This window comes from Rhamphochromis longiceps, linkage group LG7 (genome assembly GCF_057381845.1).
Source record: "Rhamphochromis longiceps isolate RC_006_pf linkage group LG7, R_longiceps_female_GT1.1, whole genome shotgun sequence".
Lineage (NCBI taxonomy): Eukaryota > Metazoa > Chordata > Actinopteri > Cichliformes > Cichlidae > Rhamphochromis > Rhamphochromis longiceps.
The window spans coordinates 63,217,615-63,238,505 of NC_140563.1; the positions used below are offsets into that span (position 1 = coordinate 63,217,615).

At 40.0% G+C, this 20,891-nt stretch overlaps 1 protein-coding gene across 10 annotated transcripts in view; it reads left to right on the plus strand.

Moving 5' to 3' along the window:
- Positions 1 to 3,915: 3,915 nt before the first annotated feature.
- The window catches only part of myo18b (myosin XVIIIB), a 99,311-nt gene continuing 82,335 nt past the window's right edge, over positions 3,916 to 20,891 (plus strand). For 7 of the 10 annotated variants that reach the window (XR_014912788.1, XM_085414774.1, XM_085414772.1 and 4 more), the window contains exons 1-13: positions 3,916 to 4,072; positions 6,326 to 6,481; positions 9,209 to 9,354; positions 10,452 to 10,877; positions 13,348 to 13,411; positions 13,661 to 13,773; positions 16,067 to 16,234; positions 16,336 to 16,546; positions 17,114 to 17,256; positions 17,369 to 17,469; positions 17,798 to 17,861; positions 19,546 to 19,690; positions 19,997 to 20,167. Coding sequence is in view for 9 of the 10 variants with exons in the window: in XM_085414774.1 (XP_085270900.1) it covers positions 6,445 to 6,481; positions 9,209 to 9,354; positions 10,452 to 10,877; positions 13,348 to 13,411; positions 13,661 to 13,773; positions 16,067 to 16,234; positions 16,336 to 16,546; positions 17,114 to 17,256; positions 17,369 to 17,469; positions 17,798 to 17,861; positions 19,546 to 19,690; positions 19,997 to 20,167 (1,789 nt within the window). In the remaining variant the exon portion in view is untranslated. Of the gene's footprint in view, positions 4,073 to 6,325; positions 6,581 to 9,208; positions 9,355 to 10,451; positions 10,878 to 13,347; positions 13,412 to 13,660; positions 13,774 to 16,066; positions 16,235 to 16,335; positions 16,547 to 17,113; positions 17,257 to 17,368; positions 17,470 to 17,797; positions 17,862 to 19,545; positions 19,691 to 19,996; positions 20,168 to 20,891 lie in introns of those variants that run through there. The other 3 variants (XM_085414776.1, XM_085414779.1, XM_085414775.1) reach the window with 3 other exon arrangements.

A 20,891-nucleotide genomic window follows, 5' to 3' on the forward strand; every position in this document is an offset into this window, starting at 1 on the left:
CCAACTACCCCACACAAAGTCCTGCAAATGTCCAGGTGCCTTCTTTTGGCGCACCGGCCGGTCACGACCGGCGGGGGAAAAGTCACTCGGGTCAGAACATGGGGTGCCACCATCATCCCACTTCTGACACCAATGTGGCGAGCTCAGACAACGAGGAGACGGAGGTGTCGTTTGGTCTTGCTTCCCGTGAGCTAGCTAGGGAGCACAGCCGTTTATTGACACCTGCAGAAGAACACTGCCGCTAGCTAACTGCTCAGCGCGGCAACCGCACAGCAACAACAACAACACACAGGGCGCCCTCTGACCCCGGAAGGACACACCGTCGCAGCGAGAGGGCGTCACCCGTCACTATGGCAACATAAACAAAACATAACTGTACAAACAGAACCCCGAACAGCCCTGACCCGCTACAATATGCTGCTGAGAATATAGCCCAGAAGAAGTGTATAGTATAGCTTTTATTTTGGAAAGAGCCATTTCTCTGTAATAAACTCTCTTTTCCAAAGATGCCAGCCAAAGAAAAGCTCACCACAAAACGGAAAGGTTATGACAAATCAGACTATAAGGCAAAAAGAAAGTGCAGCTTTATGGTTTCATGGACAAAAGAATTTCTGTGGCTGCAATATGACGAGCTATATAACCGGGGCTGCACATAAGTGGTCCGCAGGTGCGCATTCGCTGTCAAAAAAAAAACAAAAAACGCGCACAAGATATGAAGTTGCAACGCGTGTTTGCATACATAAGATTTTCTGGAGGAGGACAGACATTTGTTTAAAACTCTTAAAGAAGCTCCTTTAAGCAATTACTTTGGTGTTCCTCCACCTCCAAACAAATGTCAGAAGGAGTCCGAACCACAAAAGAAGCACGTATTCTCGGAAAAGTGGTTGCAGGAGGTGAGCTGGCTTCAAACAAATGATGAACGCACAGAGATGTGGTGCGGAATGTGCCGTGAAAATCCCACTCTAGCGGACAAAAACAGTGCTTTTTATATGGACGCAAACGCGCGTTGCAACTTCTTATCTGGTGCGCGTCTTTTATTTTGACAGCGAATGCGCACATGCGACCACTTATGTGCACCCGTGTAAATAACATAATGTTCTGCCGGGTGTGTTGTTGGTTTTCTCTCGATTTCTGAGTCGACAAGCGCCTTTGTTACTGGGACCAGTCATTTTAAGAAAGGCCCCCATTAGAATCCATGAGAAATGCAAGAAATGCATTATTGCTCAGTCTGCAATATCTTTCCCAGAACAAACACCAATTGCAAATAACATACTAAAAATAAACCTGAAAAATCTGTTTAGAACAGCGTACTATGTTGCAAAGAGTGAACTACCACTGGCAAAATTTAGCAGTCTTTGCAAGGTTCAAAAAGCAAATGGCCTAGATCTTGGTTCCACTTGTCTCTTACCCGTGACTTCAACGGAAATTTCAAATTCAGGATCTGACACAGACTGATTCATGTCCTACACAGTTCTTACAAGTTCATAGAAATTTCTGTTCAATTAGAACCAAGTATTTGAGTTGATGATTGTAATTTTTATACAATGTTCTAATTTGTTTTTCAACAATTTTTTGATTAATGTTTTGTTTCCTTTACAATATTATACTTTAATGTATAATATTGTAAAGGAAACAAAACAGGAAACAAAACATCAATCAAAAAATTGCTCTCTTTTTTTATTTGGGCTACTTACATTTATTTTGGGCTACCAAAAACTGAAGAGTCCCTGCCCGAAGGGCTACCAGGGATTTTGAAATTTTGAGAGCCCTGAGATATATTTATTTTTTTTAATTACTTTTGTTTCAACAACATTACATTTAAAAACTGTACTTTTGAGTTAAAATATATATTTATAATTTTAATAAATGACAAATTAAAAAGACATGAACATTTTTTTTGTATCGAAAAAATATCGAACCGTGACACCAAAGTATCGAACCGAACCGAACCGTGAATTTTGTGTATCGTTGCACCCCTAATATATATGTGTATATATATATATGTATATATATATGTATATGTATATGTGTATATATATATATATATATGTATATGTGTATATATATGTATATGTGTATATATATGTATATGTGTATATATATGTATATGTGTATATATATATATATGTATATGTGTATGTATATATATATATGTGTATATGTGTATATATATATGTATATGTGTGTATATATATATATATGTGTATATGTGTATATATATATATATATATATATATATATATATATATATATATGTATATATATATATATGTATATATATATATATATATATATATATATATATATATATATATATATATATATATATATATATATATATGTATATGTGTATATATATATATATATGTATATATATATATATATACATATATGGCGGAGTTTGGAGTCTGACTGTTTGAGGCTGTGGACAGGTGTCTTTTATACAGATGATGAGTTCAAACAGGTGCCATTCATACAGGTAACGAGTGGGGGACAGAAAAGCTTCTTACAGAAGACGTTACAGGTCTGTGAGAGCCAGAGATTTTCCTTGTTTGAGGTGACCAAATACTTATTTTCCACCCTAATTTACGAATAAATTCTATACAAATCCTACCATGTGGATTCATGGATTTTTTTTTCACATTCTGTCTCTCACAGTTGACGTGTACCTCTGGTGCAAATTACTGACCTCTGTCATCATTTTAGGTGGGGGAACTTGCACAATCGGTGGCTGACTAAATACTTTTTTGCCCCACTGTGTGTGTGTGTGTGTGTGTGTGTGTGTGTGTGTATATATATATATATATATATATATATATATATGTATATATATATATATATATATGTATATATATATATATATATATATATACATATATATATATATATATATATACATATATATATATATATATATATGAGTCTCAGCTACCTACAGATTGACAATTACTTCGAGCGTAACTTTAGAAATGGAGCAGAACTCATTGAGCACCAGATCATCTCAAAACTTGAGATGAGTTCACTGTACTCTATTTCCTCTGAAGTCACCAGCTCAGTCCAACAAAGCACTGCTAGGAATGGTTTGAATGGGAGAAACCTGTCATAGCTGACAAGCCTCTGTGTGATGTCATGTTAGTGTGGACCCAAATCCCATAGGAATGTTTCGAGCCACTTGTTGAATCTGTACCACGGAAGGATAAGGCAGTGTTGACAGTAAGAGGTCCAACCTGGTGTTGGTATGGTGGTGAGTGTGAATGGATAGAGAAATATACACCATAGATAACAAGTAAAAATGCAAAACTTAAAACACAGAATCCGCGATGTTCAGGATTTATTATGGGCACCGTGATTAGAAAGGGGTACATGTGGAGGAATGAGTGATCTTTGGTCACCACAGCACGATGTGCTTTATTAGCAAAGAATCATACAACATGTCTAAGAGGAGGGTTGCTCGTACCACACCGTCCCCAAAGTCATCAGGAGGCGCCTTCTCCTCACTGCTCAGTCTTCTTCAGCTGTAGTTGTCAATCAACTCAAGCAGCTGATGCACTGCAGCTCTGAACATGTGCATTTGCGGCCTGCACTCATTATACCCCTCCCCCTGGTGTTCACGCAGCTTTAAAAAAAAACAAAACACGTTTTCATGCTGTTACTATGTTTACAGAGGATGATAATGTTTCCCAGTGCTGTAGATCCAGATTACTGTACTTGTGGCGTCTGGTGAAGGACAGGTGAATGGCTAAAAAGAAAAGGAAAAGCGGATCATGTTACAAGCAGTGGCTTCACCTGACAACAAGCTTCTTTGTGTCTCATGCAGGTCTCCAAACAGGGTCGTTTAGAGACCCTTCCTCCACCCTGTGACTCCAGATATTTATAGAGGAGTCGTCTGTCAGTGAAGCCATGCTGCTGGTCTGTGTGTCGCTCTATTTCTGACTATTGCTGCATACCCCCTCAGTCAGTCTTGCCCAGTCTGTGCGACTGTGAGTGTGTGACAGGGGGAGTCTCATTTTGGCTCGCTGGATTTGCCATTAAAAATCTGGAGCCTTTAGCTGCTTCTCTACAGTTTTGGAAGGTATGGCTGCGTTTTGTTCTATCCTATTCGCTGTCCACTTATAAAGTTCCTGTCATGGGTTTTATTCATAGATTGGAGCTGGGTTAGAGAGAGCGGGGCTTCAGGGGCCTACATTCTGTAATACAGCCGGGCTGAGATTTGACATTGTTACATTTAGATAACACTGGTTCAGACGCCGCTGTCTACTTCACCAGAGGACTGGTTTTTACTGTTGGCTCGATTTTTATTGTCAAGCATGTTTCTGTCTCTGGTGTCTTGTTAGGAGAAGTTTTCTGTTGAGGTCATAAACTCGTCTTGTCAAGCAAGGGTCCTACAGTTGAAAAGAAGGTTTAGCATGCCACCCGAGAACCTGTTGGATGCATTTCTATGTCAAAACAGACTTTTAGGACAGTTTTAAAATCATTTAGAAAGTTGGTTGGTAGTTTTTATGTGATTGGCACAATGCCTGGTCCTTCTAAAACTAGCTGTTGAGTTGTTTACAGGGACTGACTAAACCTGCCCCTAGTATGCTGCTTACAGGCAGAGAGCAGGATCTCATACTGTATGATCCACACCACAAGGCTACTGGAGCGAGGTACATGGCACATAATGACAGACATGTTTCTGATTTTCTATCTTGCCTCTGAGGCTGGATCTTCCTTAGAGGGGAAGTTCGGAGAAAAAAAAAAAACATGAGACCTCTGACACTTGTTTGATTTTGCTTTCAGATGAAACCATGTTTGACAGGATGATTTTCATCCACTACTCTTTGGAATTAGACCACATTTTGGGTTATGTTTGGGTTAGCTTGTGTTGGTAGTCTGGATTGGTGATTAGTTGTGATCTAGCTTCGCTCTTCTCAACCTCCTCCCTTTGAAACCTTTTTAAGAAGTCAACAGGTTGAAAATCAGTTGGACTGATGATTTTTAGTTTTGTACAGAGTGCTGGCACCTCAGACAAACACGCATCTGGGTCCTTGAACAATCTGATGACCACACTGACACAAAGTTCTAATCATCAGCAGTGAGAAGTGCACAATCAATGCAGTCCTGTAAGAAACTAAATACACCTTTACCGCTGTAGGAATGAAGAGTGTAGCTAGCGTCCAGGTCCTGCTAATCCAGGGGTGGGCAACTCCAGGCCTTGAGGGCCGATATCCTACAGGTTTTAGATCTCACCCTGGGTCAACACACCTGAATCAAAGGATTAGTTCATTACCAGGCCTCTGGAGAACTTCAAGACACGTTGAGGAGATCGTTTAGCCATTTATATCAGCTGTGTTGGATCAAGGACACATCTAAAACCTGCAGGACACCGGCCCTCGAGGCCTGGAGTTGCCCACCCCTGTGCTAATCAAATACACTTGATTATCTGATCAGCAGTAAGTGTGAGCACTTTTGTAAAAACTGAGGTTTTGACAGTTTGTTTCTGTGGCGCACTCGAATGTATGTTGTATACCAAAGTCTTCCCAGGAGTGGGCGCCCCAGCAAATTTACCCCAAGCTTAGGCCATCCATGCTCTGAGAAACTGCAAAAAACTCAAGAACTCCACCGCAGACTCTACAAGTTCATAGCAAACATCTCAGACCAACTGCCAGCATGGTGGTGGAGCGATGAAGATTTGGGCACCTTACAGTCACTGAGCAGAACATGAACTGCTCTGTATACCAAAGTGTTCTAGAGTCAAATGTGAAGCCGTCTGTCTGACAGTTAAAGCCTGAATGAAACTGGGTCATCAACAGAACAATAATCCCGAGCACAGCTGCTGAAAAAGGAAAGAATCAGTGCTGTGGCCCAGTCAAAGTCCAGACTTCAACCCGATGGAAATGGGGTCATGACAAAACAGAACCGCAAAAAGACATCAGGAGTGTTTGAGGCCAAGGGCAATGGGAAGGCACAACTTTTTTCACAGTGTAGCTACTGATTAGTAAAACTTTTCACACAGATTTACGCTTTAACAATATGTGTGTTTATGACCCTATTAATCACAGCAGACCCTTGCCTTCAATGCAGTGTTGTAAAAAAAGGTGGATAATGACAAGATTGATTAACGCCAACACATCATACAGAGTCGGTGTGAGCTGACTGACAACAGAACCTCTGAGCAGGAGCACGACGAGACAGTTTCTTAAAAAATAATGACGTCTCAATAGACACAAAGTGGCAGTGAAGTATGTCAATAATGGAAAAGTGGATCATGATGGTGTGTGTGTGTGATAACTGTCTTTTACTGAAGATTATCTAATTTACCTCAGTTTTCTTTCTTTCTTGTCAGATTGTTCTTCTCCCTCTGTGCACACGCACATTGCCACCATCACATCTTGCTGACAGACGCGTGACCCTCCACCTCCACAGCCACCTCACTCCCCTTAACCCTCTCCCTACTGTGAAACCATGGCACTGTCCTCACGCTTAAAACTCTGGGAGAAGAAGGGAGGTGCAGAAATGCTGTGTGCTGCATTAACTCTAATAGCTGGTTGTGACTGCACACATGTGTGTGTGTGGGTGTGTGTGGTGCACTGATCACATAGTGAGTGCTCCTCTGTTCTAACCCTGAGTCATCGTAGCATGCCACTGCTATGGTTGGTGTATTAATCATCTTGCATGTTCAGTGTTTGAGCTTTTTACAGCCCCATGCTGTCACTTGACATTTGCGATCTGAATCTGCTGATACTGATATTTCTGTTGAGATACAAAATATTGAAGTTTTCCACAAATGGGAGCAGAACACCCAGCCTTATATGGCAGTTTCATCACTCAGTTCATTCTGCTTATCACACGCTACCGAAAAGATGGTCATGCTTAAGTTTAGGTTTTTTGGGGTTGTTTTTTTTTTTTATCCATTTTGAAGCCTCGAGATTAGCCTCCATTTTTCAGCCTTTTTCAGGTTGATTGTAAAGATATTTTTATGCTCAGTGACTCCAGCTTACAACACCATTAGTGGAAATCCTTACAGAAAAAAACGAAATTGTATGTCCCAGCTGACCGACAAGCTACAAAGTCTTTCCCCACAGTTCATACAAAAGGAAAGTAGGAGACAGTGATAACTGGAAACTGTTTTTCAGACTGGATTTTAAATGTGTTACACTATCCTGGCAAAAACACAGAAGCAGAGTATTCTTCTGCTGGGTAAAGAAAATACATGCTGTCCTTTTGATGTGGCCCCTCGTACACCTGGTCATACACATGATACCATCTCATAGGATGTCAAATCTCTGAAGAGATTCATACATGCTAGTGGATTTTCAGACTGTCACTGGGAAAATACTTTTAATGTAGCTACATTGTGGAGCACAGCAACACAAATGGAAAGCATCAGATTTCAAACTGATTACAGTATTGGTTAACTGACACTGCATTGCATACACAAGGGTTTTAACCAAAGCAAATATTCTTACACAGTAACATGTTTCATGTGACTGATATGTTATTACAGTATACATAATTAGATTAAGAATCGCTGTCATTTTAAGCACAGTCCCTTAATTACTGTGCAAGTTTGCAAATGATATTGAATACTGGGCAACATCAAAATAAATTTTTTCTCAGATTCTGTCCCTCCTAATGTTCTTGCTCCATGCAGGAAAAACTTTTAAAAGCTGCATTTGAAATCAACTTGAGGCCTTTTACCTGCTTAATTTCTTAAAGGTTTAATAAAGAAATGACCATTTACTTGTCCATGCTTCTGTGTCAAATAAACCCCCAAAACAGGAACAAGTGTACAAAATCACTCTAATGCCTGAGCAGCTGATGCTCGGCTTTTCTGTTGAAGCTCATAAACTGTACCTCTATTATTGTAGCTGAATGTAGCTGTATTATTTCAGACAGAGAAACAGTTGTGACATCTTCTGAACTTACTGTAACTGTCTGGGGGGTTTTACTCTTGGATTAGCTTGACATGAAGCTAATATTGAGTTTTATTTAGTTTAGAAGTAGAACTAGAGGGTTTCTTATCTTTAAAGAGAAGATTTAGGTTTAAACCATCCATGGAACCTCTGCTCAAATCTATTCTAATGCAGTCACAAGTTCATGCCAACTGCAGGGTTTTACAAAGCTGGCACATTTTCACTGGTTAGTCGTCCAATTTTGAATCTCATAAAAAGCTTTGTCAAGCACACTAATGTGTATCCCAGTCTAAATTTTGCAATTAATATGTTTTTGACAGATTTGTGGAGTTTAACAATTCAGCATAGTGGCACCACGTTTACCAAAATGCCTTTGGTGTGAGACCAGACATACAGCTTCCCTCTTTTGCAGAGCACCTGTCTATAAATTACAGAATGATTGCTTCACCTACATGAAAATAGCACGAGGGAAAAAACAGCGTACTCGAAGGCCCTGCCTCTCTGTGCCTCGGGTTCACTCCTCATCTCTACACCAATTCCAAATCCTCACATCTCAGGCATCAATCTAACTCTGTAAACAAATCCCAATCACAAGTCCAGTAGGCCATAACTTTTTTAGAATTCCAGTCTTTTCACTACTTTCAAGCACCTGTCCTCTGATGTGTACCTTCCTATTGTGTGTTTTCCTCCAGTTTTGTTTTTATTCCTCTTTTTGTATATACTCCTCTTGTCTGTTATTTATTCCTGCTGTCTTACTATTTCTATTTTTATTCCATACAGTTGGTGCGGAGCACCCACAATTTTGTCGTACATGTACAATGACAATAAAGGCCTATTCTATTCTATCCTACTCAAATTAACAGCCGTTTAGATTGTCACACATTCTCTTATTTGAAAAACCCTCCAACGCCTCTGGTACCTCATAGCTGTTTATGACCCTGCATGGTGCTAAAAGTGCTGAAGGAAGCTAATTACAAAAAGGCCTTTAAAGGACTCACATTCATTTATGTCCACTGTGCCACACACTGCCTCCCCTTTTTGGACTTATTCTAAACCCTGTGGAGCAGTTTTGATGAACTCATGTTTGAGTGTTGGTCAAAATAAAGTGTTTGATAAGAACTGTAAGAAATCTCTTTCGCTTTCCAACACATTTGTCATACATTGTCAACGTATGCATCTGACTTGTTTAACTCTCCGCTGAGCATGCAGTGCATGCCTGATGTGCATGCCCAATGGACTGCACACTGCATCCAAACCATACAATGACTTTCTATTTTGTTTGTTCTGCCTGAATCATCAATGGACCAAACTACAGATAAAGGAGGAAAACAAGCCAATTGTCACAACGGTACCACATCCGCCTCTGTCAGTTCTGCCAGGTGGTTTCCTCAAGCAGCTCGTCAGAGATTCAGAGAAAGAGACCAAACATAAAGAGCCAGAGGTCAAAGAAGAAAGGCCAGTAAGTCATTCATTTCCATCTCTCAATATCTTATTGAATCTTAAAGATCTTAGTGTTGCCAATACCAGAGTTGGTCTGCAACTAAAAACGTGACTAGTCATTTAATTAGGCCACAGGTGTGCCTAATAAAGTGGCACCCTCTCACTCAGATGCCTCTGGAATGGCCTTCTCTAGGCTGGAGAAAACAATGTCAGTAATGTAATGACAGCCAGAGAAGGGCCAGATGGGCTTCTTTGGATAAAACTGATTTTCTCTATCTATTGCTAGCTTTGGCATTGAGAGATTTAATGGAAGAGATAACAGAATGTATGGATAATAAGAGGTACACACTTGGAGTTTTCTTAGATCTAAAGAAGGCATTTGATACTGTTAATCATGAAATTCTATTAAAAATTTCATGATTAAAAAAACTGGAAAGGTACAGGTTTAGGGGAGTGGTTTGGACTAGTTAAAAAGCTATGTAGGGAATAGGCAACAATATGTACAAATAAATGAATATAAATCTAATTTGATGGATATTGCTTGTGGAGTACATCAAGGTTCAGTATTGGCTCCAAAAATTTTTATTATGTACATAAATGATATTTGCAGAGTATCGCAGATTCTAAAGTTTGTAATATTTGCAGATGACACAAATATATTTTGTTCAGGAGTGAAGCTGCCACAGGTTTTGGAGATGATCACACAGGAATTAACGATATTAAAGTGGTTTGATATAAATAAGTTATCATTGAATCTAGATAAAACCAAATTTATGTTATTTGGAAACCAAAAGAAAAGTATCAAAAAAAAAATTCTTGGTGTGATCATTGACCAAAAGGTCTGTTGGAAACCACACATTATACTTTTAAAATACAAAGTGCTAGAACAACTTTAAAAAGTATGTCTATCTCAATAGCGGGAGTGAAATTATGGAACAGTCTAACAGAAGAAATAAAAGAAAGTAACAACATAAACAGAAGACACAACAAAAGCACCAGCAGACTGTGACACATCACCCACTATTTCCAGTAGCACTACTACACACAAGTACAACGCATGCATAACCTTCAGTTAACAGTCAAAGGAGGCCTGTTACTTTTTTCTTCCCACTACAGCCAAACAAACTGAGTGACAACCTGGTGCAACAGTTTCTACTCCCAGATCAGACTCCTCCAATCCTCGAGGCAGAAATGTCCCTGCGGACAGAGCAATTCAGCGACAACAGCGACAACAGCCAACCTCAAGGACGCAACTCAGCACAGCCAGATGGCAGGTCCTCATCTCAGTGCCACATAGTGACTCCTGACTCCAGGGGTAAACCTGAAACCAGACCAGACGTAACACCAGAGCCCCCAAAGCAGAAGCTGCAACAGTGGGACAGAAGGACTGAAAAGAAGAGCAAAAATATGGAGGAGCATACAAAGAAGGAGAGGATAGAGGAATTTGGGCAAGGGAAGGAGAAAGAGAAGGGGATGGAGGAGAGGCAGGAGCCAGAGGGAATGCAAACAGAGACAACTGTGACAGAGAATGCCAGGAAGGAGGTATGTATGCTTTTGTCATCCGGTCTTACAGATAGTCTGAGGCCTGCAGAATACTTGGAAACTCTTCTACATTAAAATAATATTTTTAATGGATTTTTTCCCCTTTTTGTGACACCGTTTCCTTTTAAAACTAACATTTAAATTCCAATAAAAACGTATCTACTTTATGCCCTGCATTCAGATCCCTCATCTGCCTTAGTTGAGACATTCACGAGACATAGACAGTGAAAAAAGTGGATGTAGCTTTGTGGTTGGAAAAGTAAAGCCAGCGGGGAAGTGCCTTAAACTTGCATTCTGTCTGGAGGCCATTAGATGGCGACACCTATGGCGATTAGTTCATTGTTCTACTCGTTGTGGATCATATTGAATAAAAATAAACCTAATTTGTAGGGTTTTAGTTTATATGTTTTTGATGATACTGTATTTGACACAGGAGGATTAGCTGTGATGTTTTCAGTTTGCTCAATGGCTAATGACTTGTCAGTTGCAAGCATCTTTTTCTCAGCAGTGTGCACACAGCGAGTGACTTTTCTTTGCCACATCTCTACAAAAGCGCTAGTCTCCTCAAATTTATCTGAATTGTTGTGGTGTTTTTAAAGAGAAACCTGAGTTAATGCTGCATTATTTTTCCTTAGTAATCCTGCAGTGCTCCCCTATTGACATACAGCACATTGTTTGCAGATCACCCTGCTATCGCAATAATCACAATAATATCTAGTAGCATATGAAATGAAAAGATCAGATTTTCTTATATTTACCTGCTGTGATCCAGTGCAGCTGCTTTCCTTCAAACTGTTTATTTCTATGAACAAAATAATATGCCCTCCATAATAATAATTATTATATAATATATTGTTCATGCAAAGCAAAGACTCAACAAGAAGTAGTTTTTATTCCAGCAGTGTGATGATCAGATTTCAGATGTGAGTGTAACAAACTGTTGTTAAAAACTCAAACTACATCAGTTATGGCATAAAATGGAAAATGCAGTTACAATTAACATTTTGGTCATTATTTCGATGGTTTTTGTGAATTGTGGGATGATCCATCACAATGAATTATGAGGCGGTGATTTTTAATCTCCTTTCATAACGAATGGTCCTCCTTAGCTAAAGGAAGCAATAAAGGAAGCATTGAAGCTCCTTTCCTTAGTATTCAGAGAATTTGATTAGATCTTCTTATGGCTGCCACATGGATATTTCTGGGTCACGTCTCTCAGCTAAGAACCATTAAAAGCAAAATGGATCATTGGAGCTCACCACTGGATTCTTGCAACCATGATGGCAACAGCATAAACATTCATCTTAAATCTTCAGAACAGTATTTGAAACCAACAGGTGACATCGTGGTAGCTACGTCCACCTTTCGTACTGTCTGGTGTGACAGTACCCATTTATGTAGATATTAAATATTACCATTCCATTCAATAGAGAAACAACAAAGTAATCCAAAACTAAAGGTTCTTTTAGGGGTTTTTTGTATTTGCATACTTCAGTAGTTTGACCTATGTGCATAGTGGGAATCAAAATGTTTACGGAGACAAACAAAAGTTACATTTAAGTCATTTTAAGATCTTTAAATCTCAGACAATACAATTCACTACCTAATCCACTGTCGTTCTGTCCAACATATGATGAAAAGCCTAAACAAAAGGAAAGAAACTAGTGTGACAGTTATATAAGTAATTATAAAAAATGTACATATGGTTGATCCGTCGTGATGAAGAGAGCTGAATGGAAAAGCAAAGCTCTCAATTTACCAGGTGATCTACTTTAACTATGGTTACAAACTATGGTAGTGACGGAAAGAACGAGATCGCGGATACAAATGGATGAAATAAACTTCCTCAGAAAGGTTGCTGGCTTCTCCCAGGAGATATGGTGAGGAATTCGGCCATCTGAGAGGGGCTCAGAGTAGAGCCGCTGCTCCTCCACATTGAAAGGAGCAGGTTGAGGTGGTTCGGGCTTCTGACAGGGATGCCTCCTGGGCACCTCCTGTGTGAGGCCCTGGGGCAGACTCAGGACACGCTGGAGAGATTATATCTCTTGGCTGGCCTGGGAACCCCTTGGTGTTCCCCTGGACATGCTGGATGAGGTGGCCAGGGAGAGGGAGATCTGGGTTTCTCTGCTTAGTCTGCTGCCCCTGGGACCCGGCCCCAGATAAGTGGAAGAAGACGGATGGATAATTTTCCTTATTTACACTTATATGTTTTATTGTTGTCCTCATTTATTCTATAGTCTTCTGTTTCTATGTCTGAAAGCTGAGCTTTGAGCTCACAGGGATTATTTGAAAATGTAGCAGAAAATAAAGAAAAACACAACACTTTAAATGTGACTTCACTAGAAGTAAACTCTGAAAACAATGGTATTCAATGCTGTGGCACACTAAATGATCATGCATTATAGAAACTGTGCAGCCAAAAAGTAGTTACTGTTCTTCTCTTTGTTCCTCTCATGCTGCTTTCTCTCAGGTTAGGGATGTGTGGTATGAAGCTGGAACTGTGTGGTACGTCGACAAGGATGATTTCATCCGTGGTATGCATTGAAAACAACACACACGCACACACTACAGTATGCATGCTAGCTATAAGTACATTTTGAAGAACATTTAACCCCTAACAGAAACCACAGTTACACATGGATGGATCTATAACTGCTGACTCATTCACACAAAAAACAAGTCTTGATTGTAGCCTTGAAGATCCTTGATATTTCCACACCTCAGTTCACAGGGTGTCTGTATGTGTGCTTTCAAAGACATAACTTCATTTCTCCTCTTTTCAGCTACTCAGCTGAAGCCAGATGAAGGCACACCAGAGCTGTCCGAGGGCCGGGTGAGGGTCCGGCTTGAGACGGACGGCTCAGTGCATGATGTCTCCGAGTATGAAGTTGAGAAGGTAGATCAGACTAGAAGTGTCCTTCTGGTTCTATTACTGTCCAAATCATGTAAGAGTTTGCACATCAACTTGTCCTTTGTTTCTAATGCAAACCTTTCAACAACCCTTTCTTTAAGAAACAAACCAGATGAGAATTTCATATGACAAAAAGGTCAACATTTAAACGTATCAGCACAGAGTAATGCATAAATCTCCATTAAATTTTGGAGATTTAGCACACATTTTCTTAAAGTTAAAGCTTTTTATACCAGTCCTGTTACAGTGATGTTACAGTGATGTGAAATTTAAGGAGAAGGTCTTTTAGGGATATGATTTAAAAAAAAAACTGCAAACATTATATGAAGCACTTTTCATTGTGCCCTTTTTTTGGTTTGGGAAGCTCATCTTGTAACCGGAAGGTTGCCGGCTCGATCCCCAGCTTTGTCCGTCCTGGTCGTTGTGTCCTTGGGCAAGACACTTCACCTGCGATATGGCAGCTGTGGCTACAACTGGAGCTTGCCTCTACCAGTGTGTGAATGTGAGAGTGGAATTATAATGTGCTTTGAGTGTCTAGAAAAGTGCTACATAAATGCAATCCATTATTATTATATCAGGAAGAATACAAAATCATCTGGTCCTCAGTAGGTTTTAAATTGGGGTACATGCAACCTCAGATGAACTAAAACACAGGACATATGACATATGACAGGACCTTGTCATCATTCATTTAACAGTTTGCTACTCACATTTGTGGTAAGACAGAAAAGGCTTCTTGGAAGGGTTATAAGGTCATATCCAAACAGTCTGGTGTCCATCATTCTACATTGACAAAAATAATTTTATGTTACTCACAAATGGAAAACTAGTGGAAAACATTCAAGACATTCACCAGTCTTGAATGTTAAGGTAAGAGGTTAAAAAAACCTCTTCTCCCTAAATACATATACATAAGAGAGCACATCTGTGCTTTGCAGAGGTGCATCTAAACTGTTGTTGTTTGTATTTACTTACACAGCATGTCTTGTGGAATTTACTGGAGTCAGCAGCAACAGCATAGCGCAGTCATATCAAGTCTAGTGACATAAGGCAGGAAAAGATCAGTAAAGAAACAATTTCCCGCAGCCAAAACACAAATCCAATGAGAAGTAGAATACGTTCAGCATGATGAGGTTCAGACGGTGTTCCTGAAAAGAACCAAGTGAAGTTTGTGGTTCTGGAGGTCTCAAGGGACATAAGATTACAATTTATTTATTCAAATTGGATGAAGAGTTTTGGAGTTTCAGCTCCTTAACATGTGCCACTTTTGAAAAGGACCAAAATTGGACAATTGAGTCAAAGCCTATTTCATGGGCAGGTGTGGGCAATTCCTTTGTTATGTCATTTTTAATTAAACAGATAATAGTGCTGGGGTTGATTTGAGGTGTGGTGCTTGCATTTGGAAGATTTTGCTGTGAAACAGACAACATGTGTCCAAAGTTGTCATGTGTGGCTGTGTGACACTTTATACTTAAAGTGGCAGCTTTAGTTGCTGGGAAATAATCCATAAACTAAATTTATGAAAAACAAACGAGGAAATGAGAAACAGCAGGAGAGCAACCAAACATGACGAGACAAAGGGGAAGCAAAACTCAAAACACTGAACACAGGACATGAGACACAAGACTGGCATGGAGATGTAGACTTGACCAGGAGATGCACGACATAGAGACCGGGGAGACTAGACAAGAAAACATGTAACACAGGGGAGGCAAAGAAACAAAATCCAAGATCTAAAAATCACTAAAATACAACCAGACACTAACTGAATCAAAGAATATTAAAAACCAAAACCACTGAGTCACAGGACTCAGGACCAGCACAAAAGGAGCTCTCCATGCAGGTGAAAACCGAAAAACAAAAAAAACCCATCCAAGAAACTGCTACAATGTTAGGAGCGGCAAAATCTACAGTTTGGTACATCCTGAGAAAGAAAGAATAATTTCAAATAATAATTTAATTTATATAAACAAAACTGAAAAACTGAAATGATCTTAGTTTTTGGTTAATTAGCATTTTGTTTCATTCAGGATGCTGAATTGAAATAGTTTGGGAATTTGTATAGACATAAACATATTTTGGTTTGTCATCTTATCTTAATCCAGAACAATAACATTAGTGATATCAAAGTTTTAAAAAGGCAGCATTTTTTAATAACTCTATAAAGCATCTCCACTAAGACAGAAGAAAACAGTTTTCCCAGGGTGTAATCTGTGTGAAATCTGAGACTAACTCTTTCACATTTGAACCAATTAATGGAGATGCTGTTCCTCCACAGTGTAATCCACCAGAGCTCGACCTGTGTGAGGATCTGAGTGACCTGCAGAGCGTGAATGAATGTGGAGCTCTGCACACTCTGACCAGTCGAGCTAAAGCAAATCTTCCACTGACACATGCAGGACCAAACCTGGTCAACTTCTGGCCCCCGTTACAGACCCACAGCAAGGTAAAATTTACACACATTTACAGATCAGTAACCCTATGAAACTACAAAGCTTATTAAGTATGTGCAACATTTTATGTTTATCTTCTTTTTTTCTCTATTAGACCCCAAAGTCACGGCGAGGGGAGTCTGTGTGGGATGCTCCTCCTGCCCTGGCTGCCCTGGTCAAACGGGTCTACATGTCTATGGTTGGCACCAGAAGGGATCACAGTGTGTGTGCATTGGGACGCAGCGGGACGGGCAAGACCACGGCATGTCAGACCTTCACACATGCTCTTATCAAACAAGCTGGCACAGCAGGAGAGAACATGAGTGGTGAGCGTGCGTTGTAAAAATGAAAACTGTTTAGGTTTTTAAAGTGTTAATGATCAGCACTAAAACTTGAAACTGGTACTAGTCTGTCATTTCAGTGACTGTGAGTGAGTCGCTACAACTATGAATCTTAAATGAATCCCAAAACTATATTCAATGAACGTTATACACATCAACATGTAAGAAAAATGATGAAAAATAACCTTTCAGGGAGTTTGTGGATCAAAATTTCTCTGTGAGAGACTGACGGTATCACACAATAAAGATTACTTCAAGTTAATACAGCTAATGTAAGCTATTAAATTGTGAGGTGCAAGTAGTGTTTTGTTAAATAAACTATGACTATAACTATGTGCGATATGTCATGTGTTACTCTCATTCAAGTAATTTTAAAATCTGCCGAGGAAGGATTATTTTTAGTCTGTCCTGAGAGGTAAAACCTTCGATGTAATAGAGGGTGTCCTGTTTTTAGCGAGCCTGTAGGTTTATTTTGCTGAAATGTTTGCTTCAGCCTGTTTTCCTCAACTTTCCACACTTCCCTACTGTGATTATTGCTATTTCTTTCACTAGTGGAGCGTGTTCAGGCTATGTTCACTATCCTGAGGTCTTTTGGCTGTGTGAGCTCTAAGCACAGTGATGCGTCGTCTCGATTTGCTATGGTTTTCTCATTGGATTTTAACCATGCTGGACAAGCCGCCGCTGGACACCTACAGGCATGTAGCCCAGACACAAACCCATGTAAGTTAGTCAAACATGGCTGTGTAAATTGGGATTCGTGACTTCTGTTCCTTTTCCTCCTTTTTGTCCTGCTTCTCCATCATTCAGACCTTGATGTTGGACAAATGGAAAGTGTGCCAGAAAATTCAGGGAGAAAGTAACTTCCTGGTCTTCTCTCAGATGCTGGCAGGACTCAGCGCAGAGATGAGGTAATCTCCAGTAAAGGTTAATAGGCAGATTTGTTTAAGAAATGCACTATTTATTCAACATATTTAATGACGCAACAGGAAATTTACCTTCACATTATGAAACATTACTGGCCCTCAAAGTAGATATCGTAGGGTTGGACTCAAATCTGTCACTTTTTTAATTTGTCCACATTTTCCCCAAATCTTTAAGCCCTCATAACTTCTTATGTTCTAGTTGTGGTCCTGCTGAAGCAGCAGCAGCTGAAGGTGTTTGTTGCAGATTCTTCCTTTATAGAGCTACTGATTTGCCACATAACAACCTATTTTCCCATTTCTGATTCTATATTAGGATCGAACTGCAGCTACACCAGCTCTCTGAATTCAACTCCTTTGGTATTGTTCATCCCGCCAAGGTACAGTAAGTGCATCAGAAGGGTCTCTTTTTACCACTATATCACACGTCATGGTATAACAGGCAACATAACCGTAAGTGGAGAAGTCCAGCACAGGGCAGTTCTGTTTTGCATGAACACAGGTGTAATGCTATATTCAGTGGCAACTGGGAAATATTCATTTGTAATATCTGGCTAGGAAAACTCAATGAAAATGAATAACGTGGGTAAGGTTTTCTTCCCTAAGCTTCACATTTTACGATGTTCTGTGGAAGAGGAGCGTTCACAGTGACCTTGCGTATTTGCTGATTATCAGAAGAAGAAACAAAGGAAGTCAGGAGAAAGTTGTGTTTTTCCCTCTTCCTCTAAAATGGAAATCACTTTCAGACTTTAGACCGAATTTTTCTGGAACCGCTGTAATATATGACAACTGATGGCACTGCTGCGTGAATGCTGCTTCAAACATGTGTTTTTCATTAATGCCATCAAGTCTTTACAGCAGAGCGAGTAACTAATTTAAATGTTGTATATTTTGCACTTTTTGGGGGCTTTTCTGTGACCTGTTCTGTACACTGTGTAACAGCCAGAGCCAGAATAGTCACAGCACAGCTGCAGCTGTGGTCACAGCCTCAGAGACCGCTACTGTTCAGAAAGTGTTCTGATGTATGGAACTACTTTGTGTTGCTTTGCATTGGGAACCATTAGTGTGCTGGTCCAGTCCCTGTTTAATAAACTGTAAAGAACTGCTCTGTGGATATTAAAGGAAAGAGAAAGTACTGAATTTACCCAAGATATTTAAACCTACAGGAAATGTTAATAGAAGGCAAAGAGATGCAGATGCAGCATTTTCCTCAAAAAGGTTTAAATTTCTGAAACAAAGTTCTTCAACATGAAATAAGAAATCATAAATATTCCTTCCCCTCCTACAGAAAACAAATAAATAAAGTGCAGCACTGTCTAGATGGGAAAACAAGTAAAGTAAATCAAACCAATAATTATAATAAATAATATTAATTTTATTTCTCCACAAATATCCTGAGGCTGAGCTTGCAGCTTGGAACTCACCGGCTCTGGGCGGTGTTGTGCTTGCGTAGACTGCACAGAGTGAGAAATAGCTCTCCTGAGAGAACCGTGGTTCTATTAATAATCATTCTAGTTGAAATGAGTGCTGGCGAATAGCCCCAGCTGGGGGTTTCACCCACTCACAATGTGGCTGCTCATGTCTACTCGTACTATATGATAATGCTGCTGAGGAACACAAAGGTAGTCAACAAAACTAACCCTTTTGTATCCCTGTAGATCATAAATCTGTACTTTGTGTGGTAGCTGAGAAAAACTAAATAGGGACACAAGCATTCACTAACCGTATTTGGATGGGGTCGCTGCATTTGACACAATGACAGAAGTCAGTGAATGAACAATTCTAATTTAGAAGATTGACCAACACTTCTGCTTCAGTTCAAAGTTCTGGGTGTCCCTTTGCCCAGCATGCTTGTGTGAGTATGAGGCTCTGAGGTAATATAAATGGAAAAATGAGCCAAAACATAGAAAGTGAAGTGGTCAAACCACATGGAAAAAGAGTTAGACTGTGATTGGAGATAAGATGGAAAGATGTGACTCAGCTGTTCCCTCACCTCATTTAATTATCTGGCTGTCAAAAACAGAAAAGACAGACTGTCCCCTCTCCCTTTCTTACTGTTCTTAGGTGGAGGAGAAACAGCGTGCATCCATTGCTTTCACAAAGCTGCTGAGTGCCATGGAAACACTGGGCTTCTCACCCGGCGAGCAGAAGGCGATATGGCATGTTCTGGCTGGTATTTACCATCTGGGAGCTGCTGGGGCCTGTAAAGGTAACATAGTGATTCACTGTGAGTCACACAGTGTTACTACACACTCTCATACACACACACCTCCTGTCTGTAGCTCAGGAGGTAGAACCATGGGAAGGTTGCTCATTCGATCCCTGGCTTGGACAAGACACTGACCCCAAGACACAGAGTGATTCTCTTTAGGAAAGCCTGATAGTGTCGAGCTAACACTCCACCTCCGATCCAGTTACTTTAAATTTCTCACTCATTGCTGAGCCGACCATCACTAATGTTCAGTGCATGCTGTCATAATCACATCCTCTTTGAGTTTTCCCTTTGGTTGTGCAGTGGGCAGGAGGCAGTTTATGAACTTTGACAGTGCTGAGAGGGCAAGCAGTGTGCTTGGATGTGAAGGTGATGATCTGCACACAGCAGTATTCAAACATCACCTTCAACAGCTTCTGCAGAGGGCCACCGGGGGCAGCAGAGAGAGGAGCGGTGCCGCAGAATCGGAGGAAGGTGAGATGCGCACACACTAAAGCCAGCATGTGAAAAACAGCAGCGGAAAGTTTAGAGAGTGTTTGAGGATCCTGTTGCACACTATCAGTGCTTTCAATCTCTGCTGATCATTACAAAAAAAAAAAAACAAAGCTCATGGAAGTGAATAGGGAGATTGCTTCATTAATATATTTTAGTGGTTACAATTTTTCATTTATAATTTGTTTGATATTTCATTATTCAGCTTACTGCTATGTTGAACAATAAAGGCCATCAGTGCGGACTCCAACTAAACACAGCTCACTATTCTCCAACAGTTTTGATTGTTTAGAGGGAACTTTACCATTTTCTGATCCAGTGACAACTTCAAGCATCTTGTTACAAGAGCTAATGTGTGGCACCATCTGGCATATGAACTGGTGTTTATAGAATGGGATCTTTGGTGGTCAGTACAATATAACACATCAGCACTGCAAAGAATTCACAGAATTAAAGCTACTCATGTAAGCCTCATTGCCTTTCCACCACCCAAACATCTTTCCTTCAGCCAAAAGATACGATCAGCAGAGCTGATTAGTCCGTGAATAATCTACCCAACAACACAGGAGCAGTTTGTTGCTAAGACTGTGACAAATGTCACCAAAAGGTCATCAGTGACAAATAAAATTAAATGAAGTGGTGACCTGTGATATTGGAGACGCACAGAGCTGAAGTCACATTCAGTTGCTCTGAATTTTGAATGGGT